At 50.6% G+C, this 13,640-nt stretch overlaps 7 protein-coding genes across 7 annotated transcripts; 4 read left to right on the top strand and 3 right to left on the bottom strand.

Moving 5' to 3' along the window:
* Positions 1-248: 248 nt before the first annotated feature.
* On the top strand, positions 249-1,359 carry kae1 (O-sialoglycoprotein endopeptidase; the record flags this gene model as incomplete). The annotated part of the gene is made up of 2 exons (XM_022541047.1): positions 249-600; positions 653-1,359. The coding sequence occupies 2 exons, from the start codon at positions 249-251 to the stop codon at positions 1,357-1,359; spliced, it is 1,059 nt and encodes a 352-aa protein (XP_022398619.1).
* A 262-nt stretch (positions 1,360-1,621) lies between these two features.
* On the bottom strand, positions 1,622-3,900 carry ASPGLDRAFT_603039 (putative Snf1 kinase complex beta-subunit Gal83). Its single transcript, XM_022548427.1, has 3 exons — positions 2,915-3,900; positions 2,115-2,703; positions 1,622-2,047 (listed from the first exon to the last, which is right to left on the bottom strand). The coding sequence occupies exons 1-3, from the start codon at positions 3,640-3,642 to the stop codon at positions 2,000-2,002; spliced, it is 1,365 nt and encodes a 454-aa protein (XP_022398618.1). The 5' UTR covers positions 3,643-3,900; the 3' UTR covers positions 1,622-1,999.
* A 258-nt stretch (positions 3,901-4,158) lies between these two features.
* On the top strand, positions 4,159-4,786 carry ASPGLDRAFT_27804 (uncharacterized protein; the record flags this gene model as incomplete). Its single annotated transcript, XM_022543691.1, has 2 exons — positions 4,159-4,341; positions 4,394-4,786. 2 exons carry the CDS (start codon positions 4,159-4,161, stop codon positions 4,784-4,786), a joined length of 576 nt encoding a protein of 191 aa, XP_022398617.1.
* Positions 4,787-5,222: 436 nt separating this feature from the next.
* Positions 5,223-6,677, top strand: ASPGLDRAFT_27803 (alpha-mannosyltransferase; the record flags this gene model as incomplete). Its single annotated transcript, XM_022543690.1, has 1 exon — positions 5,223-6,677. One exon carries the CDS (start codon positions 5,223-5,225, stop codon positions 6,675-6,677), a length of 1,455 nt encoding a protein of 484 aa, XP_022398616.1.
* An 88-nt stretch (positions 6,678-6,765) lies between these two features.
* Positions 6,766-9,200, bottom strand: ASPGLDRAFT_1497234 (protein kinase COQ8; the record flags this gene model as incomplete). The annotated part of the gene is made up of 3 exons (XM_022542070.1): positions 6,766-8,173; positions 8,230-8,506; positions 8,574-9,200. The coding sequence occupies 3 exons, from the start codon at positions 9,198-9,200 to the stop codon at positions 7,065-7,067; spliced, it is 2,013 nt and encodes a 670-aa protein (XP_022398615.1). The 3' UTR covers positions 6,766-7,064.
* A 291-nt stretch (positions 9,201-9,491) lies between these two features.
* Positions 9,492-10,507, top strand: ASPGLDRAFT_27801 (urease accessory protein UreF; the record flags this gene model as incomplete). Its single annotated transcript, XM_022543689.1, has 2 exons — positions 9,492-9,636; positions 9,717-10,507. The coding sequence occupies 2 exons, from the start codon at positions 9,492-9,494 to the stop codon at positions 10,505-10,507; spliced, it is 936 nt and encodes a 311-aa protein (XP_022398614.1).
* Positions 10,508-11,124: 617 nt separating this feature from the next.
* ASPGLDRAFT_37726 (E3 ubiquitin-protein ligase BRE1) lies at positions 11,125-13,633 on the bottom strand (the record flags this gene model as incomplete). Its single annotated transcript, XM_022544863.1, has 6 exons — positions 11,125-11,298; positions 11,356-12,423; positions 12,477-13,024; positions 13,091-13,148; positions 13,200-13,343; positions 13,445-13,633. 6 exons carry the CDS (start codon positions 13,631-13,633, stop codon positions 11,125-11,127), a joined length of 2,181 nt encoding a protein of 726 aa, XP_022398613.1.
* Positions 13,634-13,640: the final 7 nt, after the last annotated feature.

The raw sequence follows: 13,640 nt of genomic DNA, 5'->3' as shown, positions 1-13,640 counted from the left end.
ACCGTGCACAATGGAGAAGTGGAATGGAGGTAAATACTTCGTGGGCGAGATCTTAGTCTTAGTACTAAAACAGACGACACTTCGGACTTCCGTCGGATAAATGGCGGAGCTGCCACCCGCCCGCCGCACCGCCGTCGCAACCAATCGATAACGCTGCTGATAAAAAAGCACATTCTGCCCCTCTGATATCGATTATTACCAAACAACGTGCAAGAAGATATACAGACACTCAACCAGCACCAGGCACAATGATTGGTATCGGAATGGAAGGCTCTGCCAACAAACTTGGCGTGGGCATCATGCTACACCCCAACGACGGCAGCCCGCCTCGAGTCCTCGCGAATGTCAGACACACCTACGTCTCCCCTCCCGGTGAGGGGTTCCTCCCCAAGGACACGGCGCGACACCATCGGTCGTGGGTGGTGAAGCTGGTGAAGAAGGCGCTCAGGGATGCTGGCGTTTCTGTCAAGGATGTGGACTGCATTTGCTATACTAAGGGCCCCGGGATGGGTGCGCCTTTGCAGAGTGTGGCTGTCGCGGCGCGGATGTTGAGCTTGTTATGGGGGAAGGAATTGGTTGGAGTGAATCATTGTGTTGGACGTATGTATCTTTACAAAGAGAAAGAGATCGTAGCTAATACAGTGCAATGCAGATATCGAAATGGGTCGATTGATTACAGGCTCCACAAACCCCGTCGTACTCTACGTCTCCGGAGGAAACACACAAGTAATCGCATACAGCTCGCAACGATACCGCATCTTCGGAGAGACCCTCGATATCGCAGTTGGCAACTGTCTGGACCGATTCGCCCGCACATTACACATCTCCAACGACCCAGCGCCGGGGTACAACATCGAGCAATTGGCCAAGAAGGGCAACAAACTGATCGAGCTTCCTTACACCGTCAAGGGCATGGACTGCTCATTCTCGGGAATCTTGGCTGCCATTGATGGATTAGCAGCAAGCTACGGTCTAGGTGGACAGGGCAAAGATGACGAAAGTAATGGCGACGATGATAAACCCACCCGCGCGGACCTGTGTTTCTCACTCCAGGAGAACATTTTCTCGATGTTGGTTGAGATTACAGAGCGCGCCATGGCACATGTCGGTTCGAAGGAAGTCTTGATCGTCGGTGGTGTAGGATGCAACGAACGACTGCAGGACATGATGGGGATCATGGCTCGAGACCGTGGTGGTAGCGTCCATGCGACGGACGAACGCTTCTGTATCGACAACGGAATCATGATTGCGCAGGCTGGTATGCTCGCCTACGAAACAGGTCTCCGGACGCCATTGAAGGAATCGACCTGTACGCAACGGTTCCGGACGGATGATGTGTTTGTCAAGTGGAGGGAATAATCGTGTTTCTCAGTTGATGGAATAAACGTCTTCGATGCCCGTATGATAAATTACGAATAATAAAAGCTTCTGGTGTGTGTTGTCATATAAATCGGACGGCCTTATGAATAGCCCTATATAGTGCCCGCCACGGACATTCGATGAGCGAGCATGTCAATACTTAATCAACCAAACTTCCTCGACCAAAAAATACTCAACAGTAATACACATTTGAAAGAAATTAAAATAAGAAATGTCACATTGTTAGACACACTCCGCTTGCTTGCAACATCAAACGTATAGAATGAACCGAGAAAAACGCCGTAAACACAATAAACAAGGATTTTTATTCCATAACCACATACCGAATCTACCTGATCCAAGTTGTAACCGAATGTGCAAAACGTGGGATTGAAGGCCGTGACATCATGTGTATATGCATTTCAATAATGACGTCCCATCATCAATGATTATAATCGAACAAGCGTTGTTATGTTCCATGTAGTATGGTTTGATGACAGAAGTGTACAAGCATGAAATCCATCAAGCGCCGCTTCCCGTTGAGGTAGTCATAAACAGTGTCCAATGGCGTGCATGATGAAATTCTCGACTGCTAAACTGATGACGAAATATACTGTTGCATCATACATCCGTGTAACAACTAACCCGAGGGATCTCCAGCCGGCTTGTACAGGATTGTTGTAACATACTGTTCGAGGATGTCGTGTCAGTAATTAGAAAGGATTCGAGAGATGTGCAGCAGAGCCTCCGCTTACCTTCCGTTTGTACCGAGTTGTTACACTAGTAGCCAGCACACCATTCTTTATGCTACTTGTAGCAAGGTGATTCAGAACAGTGTGGTTGGGATAGTTCAGAACGCTGCTGTCATCCTTCATCGGTGTGGTGCCGTTCAATATAGACTTGCCCAGGAACAAAGGAAGACTTGGGGGCGTAGGTGCATCGCCAATAACATTTGCGGCCTGTTGATAGGCCGGGACCTCTTCCTCTTTGTCTAGGTCAACCAGATATTGGGGTATTATGTTACGGAAATCCCCAAGCGGAATCTCTTCTGGCTCATCAATCTCGGTATCTTCCACCTGGCCCTCTTCATCATGGGTTCCAAGGAGCTCTGGGACAACCTGCGGGGCACGAACACCCGAGGGAGCCACAACGCTCGCTTTGCGCGATCGTCTAGAATCATCCGAACTGACCTCAATGTAGTTGACCAAGTGATTCGTAAAGTCTACCGCCGTAGGCAAACTGTCCGAGGCTCGCATTTCACCGTCCACAATGAACTTTAGATGATGTGTTCCAGGACGAAGATTCAGAGTCGTGGCCATGGTGGTGCCTCCGCTACTGTCAACCCTTAGCAGACGGCAATCAGCATATCCGAAATATCAAACACGAGGCCAATAGATGACGCATAGAAGAAAGACACGAGAAACATGCCCGATTGGAACCATTCAATGTCTGCCAAGAGGATGTTTACTCCAATGACATGCAAACGGCTAGTCTCGGGCAGGAGATAGATAGTTCAAACAGAAAGAGATAGGGAAGCAAAGACAGTACTACATACCTTCTATGTAAACGGAACTTTTTCTCCCAATTGACAAATGTTCCGGTCACATAAACTTTATCGCCATGGGAGGCCCATTCGATGGTGGTCGGGACAGCTTTCCCTACACCACTTGGAGTGTATGGTGCAAGATCCTCTGCTCCTTCATCTTCATCAACTGGAACACTGGATTGTTCATGTCCCGCTTGCTCATCCACGAAACGATCCTGAGCCACATCCTCTCCGATATGCGAATCTTCGGGACCAAGGAGTGGAGAGCCTGGTGTCGCTGTCGCATCCCCAATCGGCAAAGGCATTCTGGGCGGACGTTGAAGATGGGCAGAGGCATTGTAGTAACTTTGCGGCGCCATACCGGGCGGAAGAGTGTCGCGCCTCATGCGCTGATTCGGAACTTGAACAGGGTTGGAGGTATCGGGAGTAGGGATGCCCCTGGGCTCAGGGTCTGGAATCTTCGCATCTTGATAGTCGGGCTGGTCTAGCGTACGCGCGGAGGGCTCCGTAGGTTGACTGGATTGGAGATGCTGCTGAACAGCTGCCTGGTTCTGTGTAGCCGAATGTCCGATTGCAGTCTCTTTAGTGGCAGAGGGGTCGGCCGCAGCGGCTTTCGCCGTGCCCGATAATGTATTGATGGAAGGTTGTTGAGTCACCTTCCTCTCATGTCCAGATCCCGTCACGTACGGAGACCCCGCTGCCGACGGGACATCTGGCTTGGAAGGATTGTTGCCCATATGCAGTGTAGTAGCGAAAAAAGGGGCGAGAATGAAGAGGAAAGGAAAAGGTGGTAAAGGTGAGGAGTCGGGGTTTGGCTATCGCGGGGGTCGTCGGAGAGAACGGCGAGGGACGATGAGAGACCAGGCAGGTTAAGATGCCAGCATCAAAACAACCACAAGCTCTCAGTCGGCGAGAAGAAGAGGGGTTGAATTTTTGCCCAGCAACGGTGTATATTTAATTGGTGGAACGACTTTTGACCAGCGATTCCGAGCGATCGAGCGATTTTGCCGGGGAAGCATCGGAAGCTTCTCTGTACAAGAAGGCAGGGATGCCGAGTGGTGATGATGTCGATGTTCCCGATCGGGACAGTTAGGGCTTAGGGCATGGGATAGCAGTTCAGCTTCCATCTTCCTTTCAACTTTGATCAACAACCAACGCCAATCACCGTTTGGGCTCATTGAAAGATGGGTGCAGGTTGACAGTGTACATTTACAACTAGACAATAAGCCAATAAAAGCCAGGATACCGTCACAATGGCTTGGGAATCAGTCATCGGGACCATACTGTCCATCCTCTACCTGATCTTATATCCTCTGGTTTATGCGCTATGGGGGATCTTTAAGCTATTGCAATTACTGGCCACGCCGTTCATGAGTCTGGGTCTCAGCGTCCTTCATCTTTCACTCTGGCCTTTCAGATTCCTTGCGAGATTCGAGGTACGTCCATGTTATCAAGTTAGCCGATATGCTGAATACTTACGCTCAATAGGTAATCTTCATATACCTGGCAATGGCCATACTTATTGGCGCAATTTCAGGCTTGGTCATATATTGCACCTGCACCTTCACCGTGGACTATCTTCCTGGTTTTGTCCTAGGATCATCACGGTCTCCTTCGCTATCAAAAGAGCATCCAAAAGAGAAAGATCGCCAGCCGAAGCCTGAGCTGAAAAGTCGAAGTCTTTCTGATATCCCTTCTTACAAGTATGACACTGTGCCCAGCGACTACTATGCGAGATGGGGTGATCGAAAGGACGCCGGACCGCTCTCTTCGACGATCCTGGAGGAAGAAGAATCCGACCGGGAGTCTGACGACAGCCTTGGACATGGATATAAACAGGGAAAAAGGGAAAATGTCTCTATCCGATTGAGAAGCGACTGACATACTGCGAAACAATACTGATTCCGGTTCGAGGAAGACGCTGGTCGTCATTCCACTGCGACAGATAATATTCTTAATTCTGTATATACATATAGTCGACTATATAAGATGACAGTATATAGTTATGACTGGGGAAGGGAGTGGCTCTTATCGTCTTACATGCTTAGTTCATCATATCAGCCTCCAACAACCAGCTGCGATTTCCGCTCTCGTCCTCTTTTCACCTCTCCTATGATCAAACCAATCTGAATGACCGCAATGACTGCATGTCACCATTAATCCTAATCCATGACATTGTTGTGCTGAAGTTCTCCAGCCGATGCAACGGTGCACCTGGACGGAGCTTCACATAGCTGCGACCGCCTACGACCAGTGACCACACCCCGGATTTCTGTCCCACCCCTCCATTCACACCTCAGACGAATCAAAAACAATAATGCTATTCCCCCGGGCGCGATCGCGGATGCGAACGTTGCTCCTTGCGCTATTTCTCGTATCCGTTATCACCTGGTATCTATCGCGCTCGCAACCATCGGACGGACAAGCCGGACAAACACCGATCATTCACAGCCCCAAAGGCCATATCAAATTCTGGCGCCAATTCGAACCGCTCCTATCGAAATACGAACCGAAATGCCTCCCTCCGGAACGTCTTGGATCGGCGGAGTCGATCAGGTTCGAGCAAGCGGATCCCGATTATCGCCCAGAGCTCATCGAGATGTCGGCGGAGGATGTGGCTATCATGAAGCAAGCGCATCGCGGGTTCGTGACTGAGATCGAAAAGGATGGACCGAAACTTCATTATGAATCGCATACGAGGGGTATCGTGTCGACTGCGGGAGGGTCATACTTGCCGGTGCTGGTGATCTCGCTCCGCATGCTTCGGAGGACGGGCTCGGAGATCCCAGTGGAGGTTTTCTTAGCGGATGAGTCTGAATATGAGGAATACATCTGCGAAACGGTTCTCCCTTCTTTGAACGCCCGGTGCGTTATCCTATGGGACATCCTGAGTGCGGTTCCGGATGGCGTACAGGTCGAGAAGTACCAGTATAAGCTCTTTGCGATACTCTTTTCCTCGTTCGAGGAGATATTCTTCCTGGACGCTGATGCGTTCCCGTTAATGAAGCCGGAGAGTGTGTTTGCGAGCGAGCCATTCAGATCTAGCCAGATGATCACCTGGCCGGACTTCTGGCTCCCTACACCTTCGTCACTCTTCTACAAGATTTCTTCTATACCTGTTCCCCGCAAGGCGCAGAGACAGTCGAGTGAATCCGGAGAGATCTTCCTCTCTAAACGAACCCACCTCAAGACCCTTTTGCTCGCTACATACTATAACTTCTGGGGACCAACCCACTACTGGCCCCTCCTCTCCCAAGGCGCCGCAGGCGAAGGCGACAAAGAAACCTTCATCGCAGCAGCCACAGTAGTCAACGAACCCTTCTACCAAGTCAGCGAACCCATTTGCGCCATCGGCCACCGTACCGCAGGCGGCCTAGCGGGCTCAGCCATGGCCCAATTCAACCCCGTCGAAGACTACACCCTCATACAAAAGGGCCAGTGGCGTATCATGGGCGCAAAAGCTCCTCCTCCCCAGACATACGTGATTCACGCAAACTTCCCCAAGTTCAACCCGGCTACCGTGTTCAATCCGGGAGATGTGAATCCGGCATTCGCGGATGATGGTAGTTACACGCGGGCGTGGACCATCCCGGAAGAAGTCATTGGGAAGTTCCCTACGGATGTGGAGAGGGAGTTCTGGAGTGAAATTCTCTGGACTGCTTGTGAACTTGAGGATAAGTTTGAGACTTGGAAGGGGCAGGCTGATATTTGCCAGAGGGTTAAGGATTACTGGAATGCTATCTTTGTGGATTCGAAGTCTGGGGGTTCTTAAGCCAGACCGACCACTACTAGTTCGCCGGAACGAATGCGAGTGGTTCATTTCTGATCGATTCATCTCCCTCCGGTTGTGACTTATCCTGGCATCAGTACACTGACTCTAACGGCCAACGGCCAGTTCTAAGCTGGAGCAAGCCATGTGAAAAGTTAAAACGACTTGTTTATAACCGTTATCGGTATACAGGTATCCCTATCCATGCCATCCTGATGGTGATGTACTTTTAAGGAATGTTTATCAACTGCCTAGCCAGCACTTGGTGTATATCGTTAGAAAGCTGCACGATACTTATACAGTGTTATAATATACAAGAGCCGAATTTTATCTATCCTATCGTAAATACTAGTACATCTCTAGGAGCGACCAAAAAGAACCCCCGTCAAACTACCTTAACCGAAGATCAAGCCCCGTCTCATTCGCCCTCTTAATGGCATTCGCAAACAACTCCTTACAAGGCACACGACTCCCCAGCCTTGCGCATAGCAAGAACGCCCCGCTCAACTTCCGATGCAAACTATACGTCTCCTCCGGCGGCGGCGAGAGTCTCTCCCGAAGCATAATCGGGATGAACCCACGCACTCGGTCAGTAATAGTCTGGTTATTGAAATCGTAAACATCTGGAGATGAATCCATGAATGGTTCCGCGATGGTGCAGACAGATGAGATATGCGCGTCGACCATGGCCTGTGATTCATGGCCGGTCAAGTAACCCAGCTGGATGGAGAGGTCGTGGCAGCTCTTGCGGTCGTCGCGGGAGGCTGCGAGGAGAGTGCGAATGTACTTTGTGGAGAATTCGATGGGGTAATCGCGGGAGGCGCCAAAGTCGAGGAGTTCGAGGCGGGCTGTTTCGGCGTTGTAGAGGAAGTTGGTCCAGTTGGGGTCTGTTTGCATGTATCTGAATTCGGTGATTTCGCGGAGACACAGGCGCATGATCTGCGTGCCGATCCAGTCGCGTTGCTCTTGGGAGAAGGTTGTGATTCTGGTGACGGGGACGCCGTTAAGGCGTTCCATGGTTAAGACGTGTTTTCCTGATGCTTCGGGGATGATTTCTGGGATCATGAAGACTGGGTCGTCCTGGAGGAGTTCTCTGAAGCGGTGAGCGCATTCTGCTTCCCGGATGTAGTCGCATTCCCAGGCGAGTTCGGTCCGAGCATTGGCGATGGTCTTGTCCAGGTACAGTCCCCTGGGGAGAAGGCGGGATGCCGTAAGGAGGATGGACAGGTTGTTCAGATCAGAGTCAATTGAATCTGCCACTCCAGGATATTGCACCTTCACAGCGACTGGTTGGCTGGTCTTCTTGAGGACTGCACCGTGGACTTGGCCTATTGATGCCGCAGCCATGGGGACGTCATCGAAGCTCGAGTAGAGATCGCGCCAGTTAGGGCCCAAATTGTCAGCCAAGACCTTGTCGCGCTGGGATGCAGGCATGTAGTCAGCCCGATCTTGAACCCGCTGGAGGACAGCGTGAATAGGTTCCGGGAGCATTTTCGAGTCTATAGCATGTTTAGCCGCCGTGTCACCAAAAGATTATGGGTCTCTGTTCCCGAACCTTGGAAACTCATCATCTGGCCGAGTTTAAGCGCAGCTCCTCGCATTTTGGAAAGTTTCGCAACAAGACGCTCCATATTACCAGCGCTGAACATAACAGACCCAGCATTGTCCCCACTGCCCGTGGCTCGTCTGAATGTTTCTCCGACAGCTCCAAAAGCCATGGACGTTGCTAGCCCTCCGTATTGCCATATCCTACTGAGTCGTGACGATGGTACGCGGGATTCAACCATTCTATACGCTTGTTCTTTCTTGCCTTCCGCAAGTTTCGCGGCAGCCTGCACAGGCGTCAGCATTTTCTCGATAATCCTAGTTCAATCCAGTCTTGTATACCTCTTGCTCAACAGAATTCTCCGCGAGACTGGACCCAAGCTCTGCCATTTCTTCCTTTTCAGACTGTCCCTTCACACTCGAAGTCGCCTTATCACCCATGGGGGAATGAAAAACATCCGCATTGATCTCCCCATCTATCCCAACCTGCTCTTTACCACCGGCCTTGGGCAACTTCACTCTGGGAAGCCCAGACAGCTCTGGGGCCTTTCTCTGAGAAGGCTCGTAGAAAACATCCTGCTGTTGACTGACGCGCAGCTGTTCCGGAACCTCACCGCCACTATACGTCGCCCCAGAGACCGGAATATGAGACTCTGCTTGCCGCTGCGCCTTCCTAGCTTCATCTGGCGATAACGACGGTGATCGTGCGTATTCCGGCCTCGCGGCCGACGGCGTCTGAGAGGTCACAGGGACATCGGCGGACGTCGGAGGGTGATAGGGTTCGTTGAATCGTCGAGCAAGCGCTGCAGCAGCCTTAGCGGAAAGGATCAAGCCCTCAGTCTGGCTCTGAATGCCCTTGGTGAGGGAAGAGGTTCTGGTAAACACATCTAGCTGCCGTTGCCGCACGGCCAGATGCTTCGCCGCCACCGCCGTGGTGACATTGAGGAATTGGATAGCGTCAAGCAGACGCTTTCCCGACATGTTCCTGTATAATTCAGTGAGCTGGAATTTTTTATGCCAGTAACATCATGCGGACCCCTCCAATCAATTGGGTTGTGGGCGTTTCCGTGGTACTACTATGCTAGACAGCCCACTCCGCAAAGGACCTCCGATCTGTCGGCCGATTTTATGCCAAGCTTTACCGCCCATCGGGGAGTGCCGGTATGCATTCGGTGGCGACTGATAAGAGCGTCACATTTTCTCCCTATTTAACCTCTGCGCCCCCGAGATGACGGTCAATGGCTCTGATTTGTTTTGGATAAGAAAGCCTCCATGAATACAAAGAATAATACTGAAGATTTGGAGCAGGAGATCGCGGATCTCGAGTCTCGTCTGCACAATGCGAAGGCGGAATTAGCTTCTTCGCACCCTGCGCCGCGCAGCGCAAAGCCCTTGTCTTTGTCGCGTGAGCCCAATGGTATGCTATCAAGATTTTTATGTTCTTTTCTATAGTCGCATTAAGCACTTGGGGCGCTGACCATGGTTGATCGCTATTAGGGATACCTCCTTCGATCCCTATCCATCACGCCTTGCTTCTCCTGTCAGACTCCGCCCTGCCGCTGGGCTCATTCGCGTACTCCAGCGGTCTCGAGTCCTACCTGGCGCACAACAAGCCTCTCCCGCGGTCAGTGACCTCAATCGCATCGTTCCGTCGATTTCTCAAACTCTCCATTGCATCGCTAGCGAGTACCTCGCTCCCGTACGTTCTAAACGCCCACCGATACCCAGAGACATTGGAAACGTTGGATAACGACCTGGACGCATCAACACCGTGCGTGGTAGCGCAGAGAGCAAGTCTGGCTCAAGGGCGAGCGCTGCTAGGACTTTGGGAACGTGCTTTCCGGCGATCATATGGTTTGTACGCGTCTTCTGAATCTTCCATGGCTAATGGCACCGGCACTGCTGCCAAGGCTGTGAAAGCCCTCGAGGATTTCTTGGATGCGCTCAAGTCTTGCTTTGACCATGTAGATGAACTCGGGCCTAAGGGGCATTTCCCGCCATTGTGGGGTGTGGTTTGTTTTATTATGGGCATGGATCTTCACCAGACGGCCTATGTCTTCATGTTGAACCATGCCAAAGCAGTTCTCAGCGCCGCGGTGCGGGCCTCGGTCATGGGCCCTTACCAGTCACAGGCTATCTTGGCCAGCAAGGGGCTTCAGGAAATGATAGTGCAGCGAATAGAACGGGAATGGGAGACCAACGTAGAAGATGCAGGCCAGGTGGTTCCGCCGCTGGACCTATGGGTTGGGAGGCATGAGCTTCTTTATAGCAGAATATTCAATTCATGACATTTATGCCAAAAACAAAGAAAACTCAACTGTGTCCTTGATCTCAAAGTAGAATTCATCATCATCGCGAAGAACGCCATCGATATCGCTGCATTCAGCCATTCATCTTTTACTCATCCAAACGGCCCTAACTAATCCTACATCTCGCGAAAAAGTCAGAAATGTGCGCCTGCGACATTCCCACCCGTGTGCCAGTCAAACAGTCACCGAAGTGGGTATCCAAAAAGCAATAGAAAAGAAGTATAATCAACAAACGTAGCTTGATGGCCAGAATATCCACCATTGCTCTGGCCGATATGCAAAAGAAGACACTTGCTCAGAAGCACAAAATCAGCTCGAACGCCGGCTCCTGAGACCCCTGTCCTGCTAAAAATCAGACAAACACCGCACCGTTAACTTCCCATAATGAAGAGCAATGAACAGAAATTCAAACAGAAAACCTTGATATAAAAAATGTCAAGATGTGAAGAGGTAATCGCGGCAGATATTAGGGAAAGAGAAGAAGAAAAAAAAGCTGAAGAAGAAACTATGGTACAAGAAGTTAAAATCCTCTAAAGTCGAGAAAGCAAAGATCGGAAGGAAGCGAAAAGAATAACGACCTCGGGATCGGGGAGTAATCAGAGGGTGATGTGCATGTAGTCATTATTCCCAAAGGATTTGTTGCAATTCGGGCACTTGCGCGATCGCGAAGTGAGACGTTCTTCGACGCAATCTTTGCAGAAGACATGACCGCATGTCTTGATTGCCGTGTTCTTGAAGTTCCTGCGGCATACTGTGCAGATGGCAAGCGTCTGCGAAACAAGTCAGCAAAGATATCAAACCCTAAAAGTCAATGATCGAAAACATACTCTCAGCATTTCGTACTCAGACGAAGAGTTCCCAAGGCTCTTGTTCTTCCAGTTGTCCAAGCTCTTCTTAGTATCTGTCAGCGATGCCTTCAAGCCTTCAATCTCCATCTCTGCCCGACGACAAGCACTAGAAGTATTTGCCAGTGTGGAATCCTTCGAAGTCGACAGAGCCTTCAGTTCGGCTATCTGGTTTCTCAAGCCGTCCGTGACTATACCGTTCTCTGTGAGTTGCTGTTGAGCCGCATACATTTTGCTAGTGACGGTGTTCAAGGTCTCTTTGTTTTCGCTGGCCTGCTTTTCCATGTTTGCGACCAAGGAACGTGTGGCTGCTTCCGAGTCCTTTAACTGGGAGATAATGTCGGAACTCTTCGAATTCTGCATTCGCAGGGTCCGGACCTCCAACTCACGCGCCTCTTTCGCTTTCATCGCTGCGAAGAATTTCTGATCGGCCTTGGACTTCTCGGCGACTAAACGAGCAACCTTCTCTTCTAGAGCGCTGAAATCGGCCACTTTTTGCGAAGCTAATGTTGAATATTTCCTGCATGCCGTTTGCATGGACGCCAATTCAGTGTTAAGCATCGCATACTGCCGTTCCAAAGTCTGGTATTTGGTCCGAAGCTCTTCAACGGGAATTCCTGCGACATCCGTGGATTGCGCACTGTCGACCTGCACCCGTAGCCTCTCCACTTCGGATTCTAGAGAAGCGATCCGAGCCTCCCCGGCACTTGCGAGTTCCTGAATCTTGATGGTCGCTGTCTTTTCCTGCTCCTGTGCTGCCTTTCTCATCTGTTGGTCGGCCAGTAGTTCATCACGAGCATTCCGTATCCTCGCCAAATCTGTTTCCGCCCGTACAAGTTGCGCTTCCTTCTCGGCGACAACGTTTTGTGTTTCATCGTCGATATGCATACGGTACGAAGTCCGTTCCGATCGTAACTTCTCGGCTTCTTCACGTAGTTGTGTATTCGTCGCTTCAGAATGGTTTATCCGTTTAACCACATCGTCGTATTGCGATCTCAACTGCTTGAACAGATCCGTATGCGCGTAATCGTCGTCACTAGGTTTGGAATGCTGTGGCGAGATGTCAGCGAAAGCTTTGCCGTGTCGCGAGATAAAATACCGACCTTGATATTCAATTCGGTGACTTGGTTCAGCAGGCTGGCATTTTCAGCCTCCAGTTTCTGTAATTGTTCCTTCTGCTTCTCGGATACTGCCACAAGCTTGTGATGCGTCTCTTCAAGCTCCGGATTGCGTTCACCCCGGGTAGCTACACCGTTGGTAGCAGACGGCTCTTCTCGACTTCCGGATGCGCTGTCTGCGCCAGGTCGTTGTGCACCAAGGATATATTGTTTCTCCAATTTGGCGACTGTCACGCTCCGCGCACGATCCAGTTTCTTCTCTGCCACCATGTACCGCAGGGATGCTGCCTCTAAGCTTTCTTCAAGTTGTTGCTTATCCGCTAAGGCTTTCTCGAGTTCGCCAATGGTGACCTTTTCCTCGGCCAATTTCTTGGCCAGCTGGCTTTGCAGATCGGAAACCTCAGGCGGGGCCTTTGCCAAATTTGCTGTAAGTCGCGATATAATGTCACGTATTTCATCCGATCGGGCTTTCAAATGCTTTTCGAAATCTTCCGCATCTTCGAATTGCAAGGAGCTCCGAAAAACCGATTGCTCTGCATGTTTGTTAGTAAGGTCGAGTTCCCATGAAAATATATCGGACGAACAAATAGCGCGCCTACCCTTGCTGTCTTCTTCCCTTTTTACAGGGTCCAACAGTATTTTGACTTCGTCGATCAACTGCAGAGAGAGTTAGAATTTGTATAACCGAATTTCCGAAAATGAACGCACCTGGTTGTACCATGCATCGATAACGCGAAGGTGATCGTTGTGGTAATTTGCAGCCTTGGACAGTTCCTTCACTTTTGTCTCCAGGGAAACCTTTTCGCGTTTGTATTCCTGCATTTGGCGCCATATCGCGTCTTTTTGGAATCGCTGTCGTAGAAATCTCAGTCAGTATCGATACCGGACGAGTAGAACTCAAATCCTGAAACAATCAGAGAATAAGAATCCTGCCGTGTCAATTATCTGCTTACCTCCAGGTCATCCTTCCACGGCATATCCGCGTCGGGATGCGGTTTGCTGCCACCATTGACAGAAGTTGCTTGCTTCTTCGACGGCGGAGCGGAATCATTGTGATCATTAGTAGCGCTTCTCTTCCGGTCTTCCATCTTGACGAGACCTGGATCGGAAGATACGACGGGGGTTGCTTCGGCGGCCGGCATCAGTGGC

Source organism: Aspergillus glaucus, assembly GCF_001890805.1.
Source record: "Aspergillus glaucus CBS 516.65 unplaced genomic scaffold ASPGLscaffold_17, whole genome shotgun sequence".
Classification (NCBI taxonomy): domain Eukaryota; kingdom Fungi; phylum Ascomycota; class Eurotiomycetes; order Eurotiales; family Aspergillaceae; genus Aspergillus; species Aspergillus glaucus.
This window is presented reverse-complemented; position numbering and strand designations above follow the sequence as displayed.

Excerpts from the sequence above, each read along its gene's own strand:
- ASPGLDRAFT_603039 (XM_022548427.1), bottom strand. The coding sequence starts at position 3,642 with ATGGGCAACAATCCTTCCAAGCCAGATGTCCCGTCGGCAGCGGGGTCT. Across the intron at positions 2,704-2,914 it reads AAGTTCCGTTTACATAGAAG|GGTTGACAGTAGCGGAGGCA; the intron begins GTATGTAGTACT and ends CCGTCTGCTAAG. Across the intron at positions 2,048-2,114 it reads CAACTCGGTACAAACGGAAG|TATGTTACAACAATCCTGTA; the intron begins GTAAGCGGAGGC and ends ATCCTCGAACAG.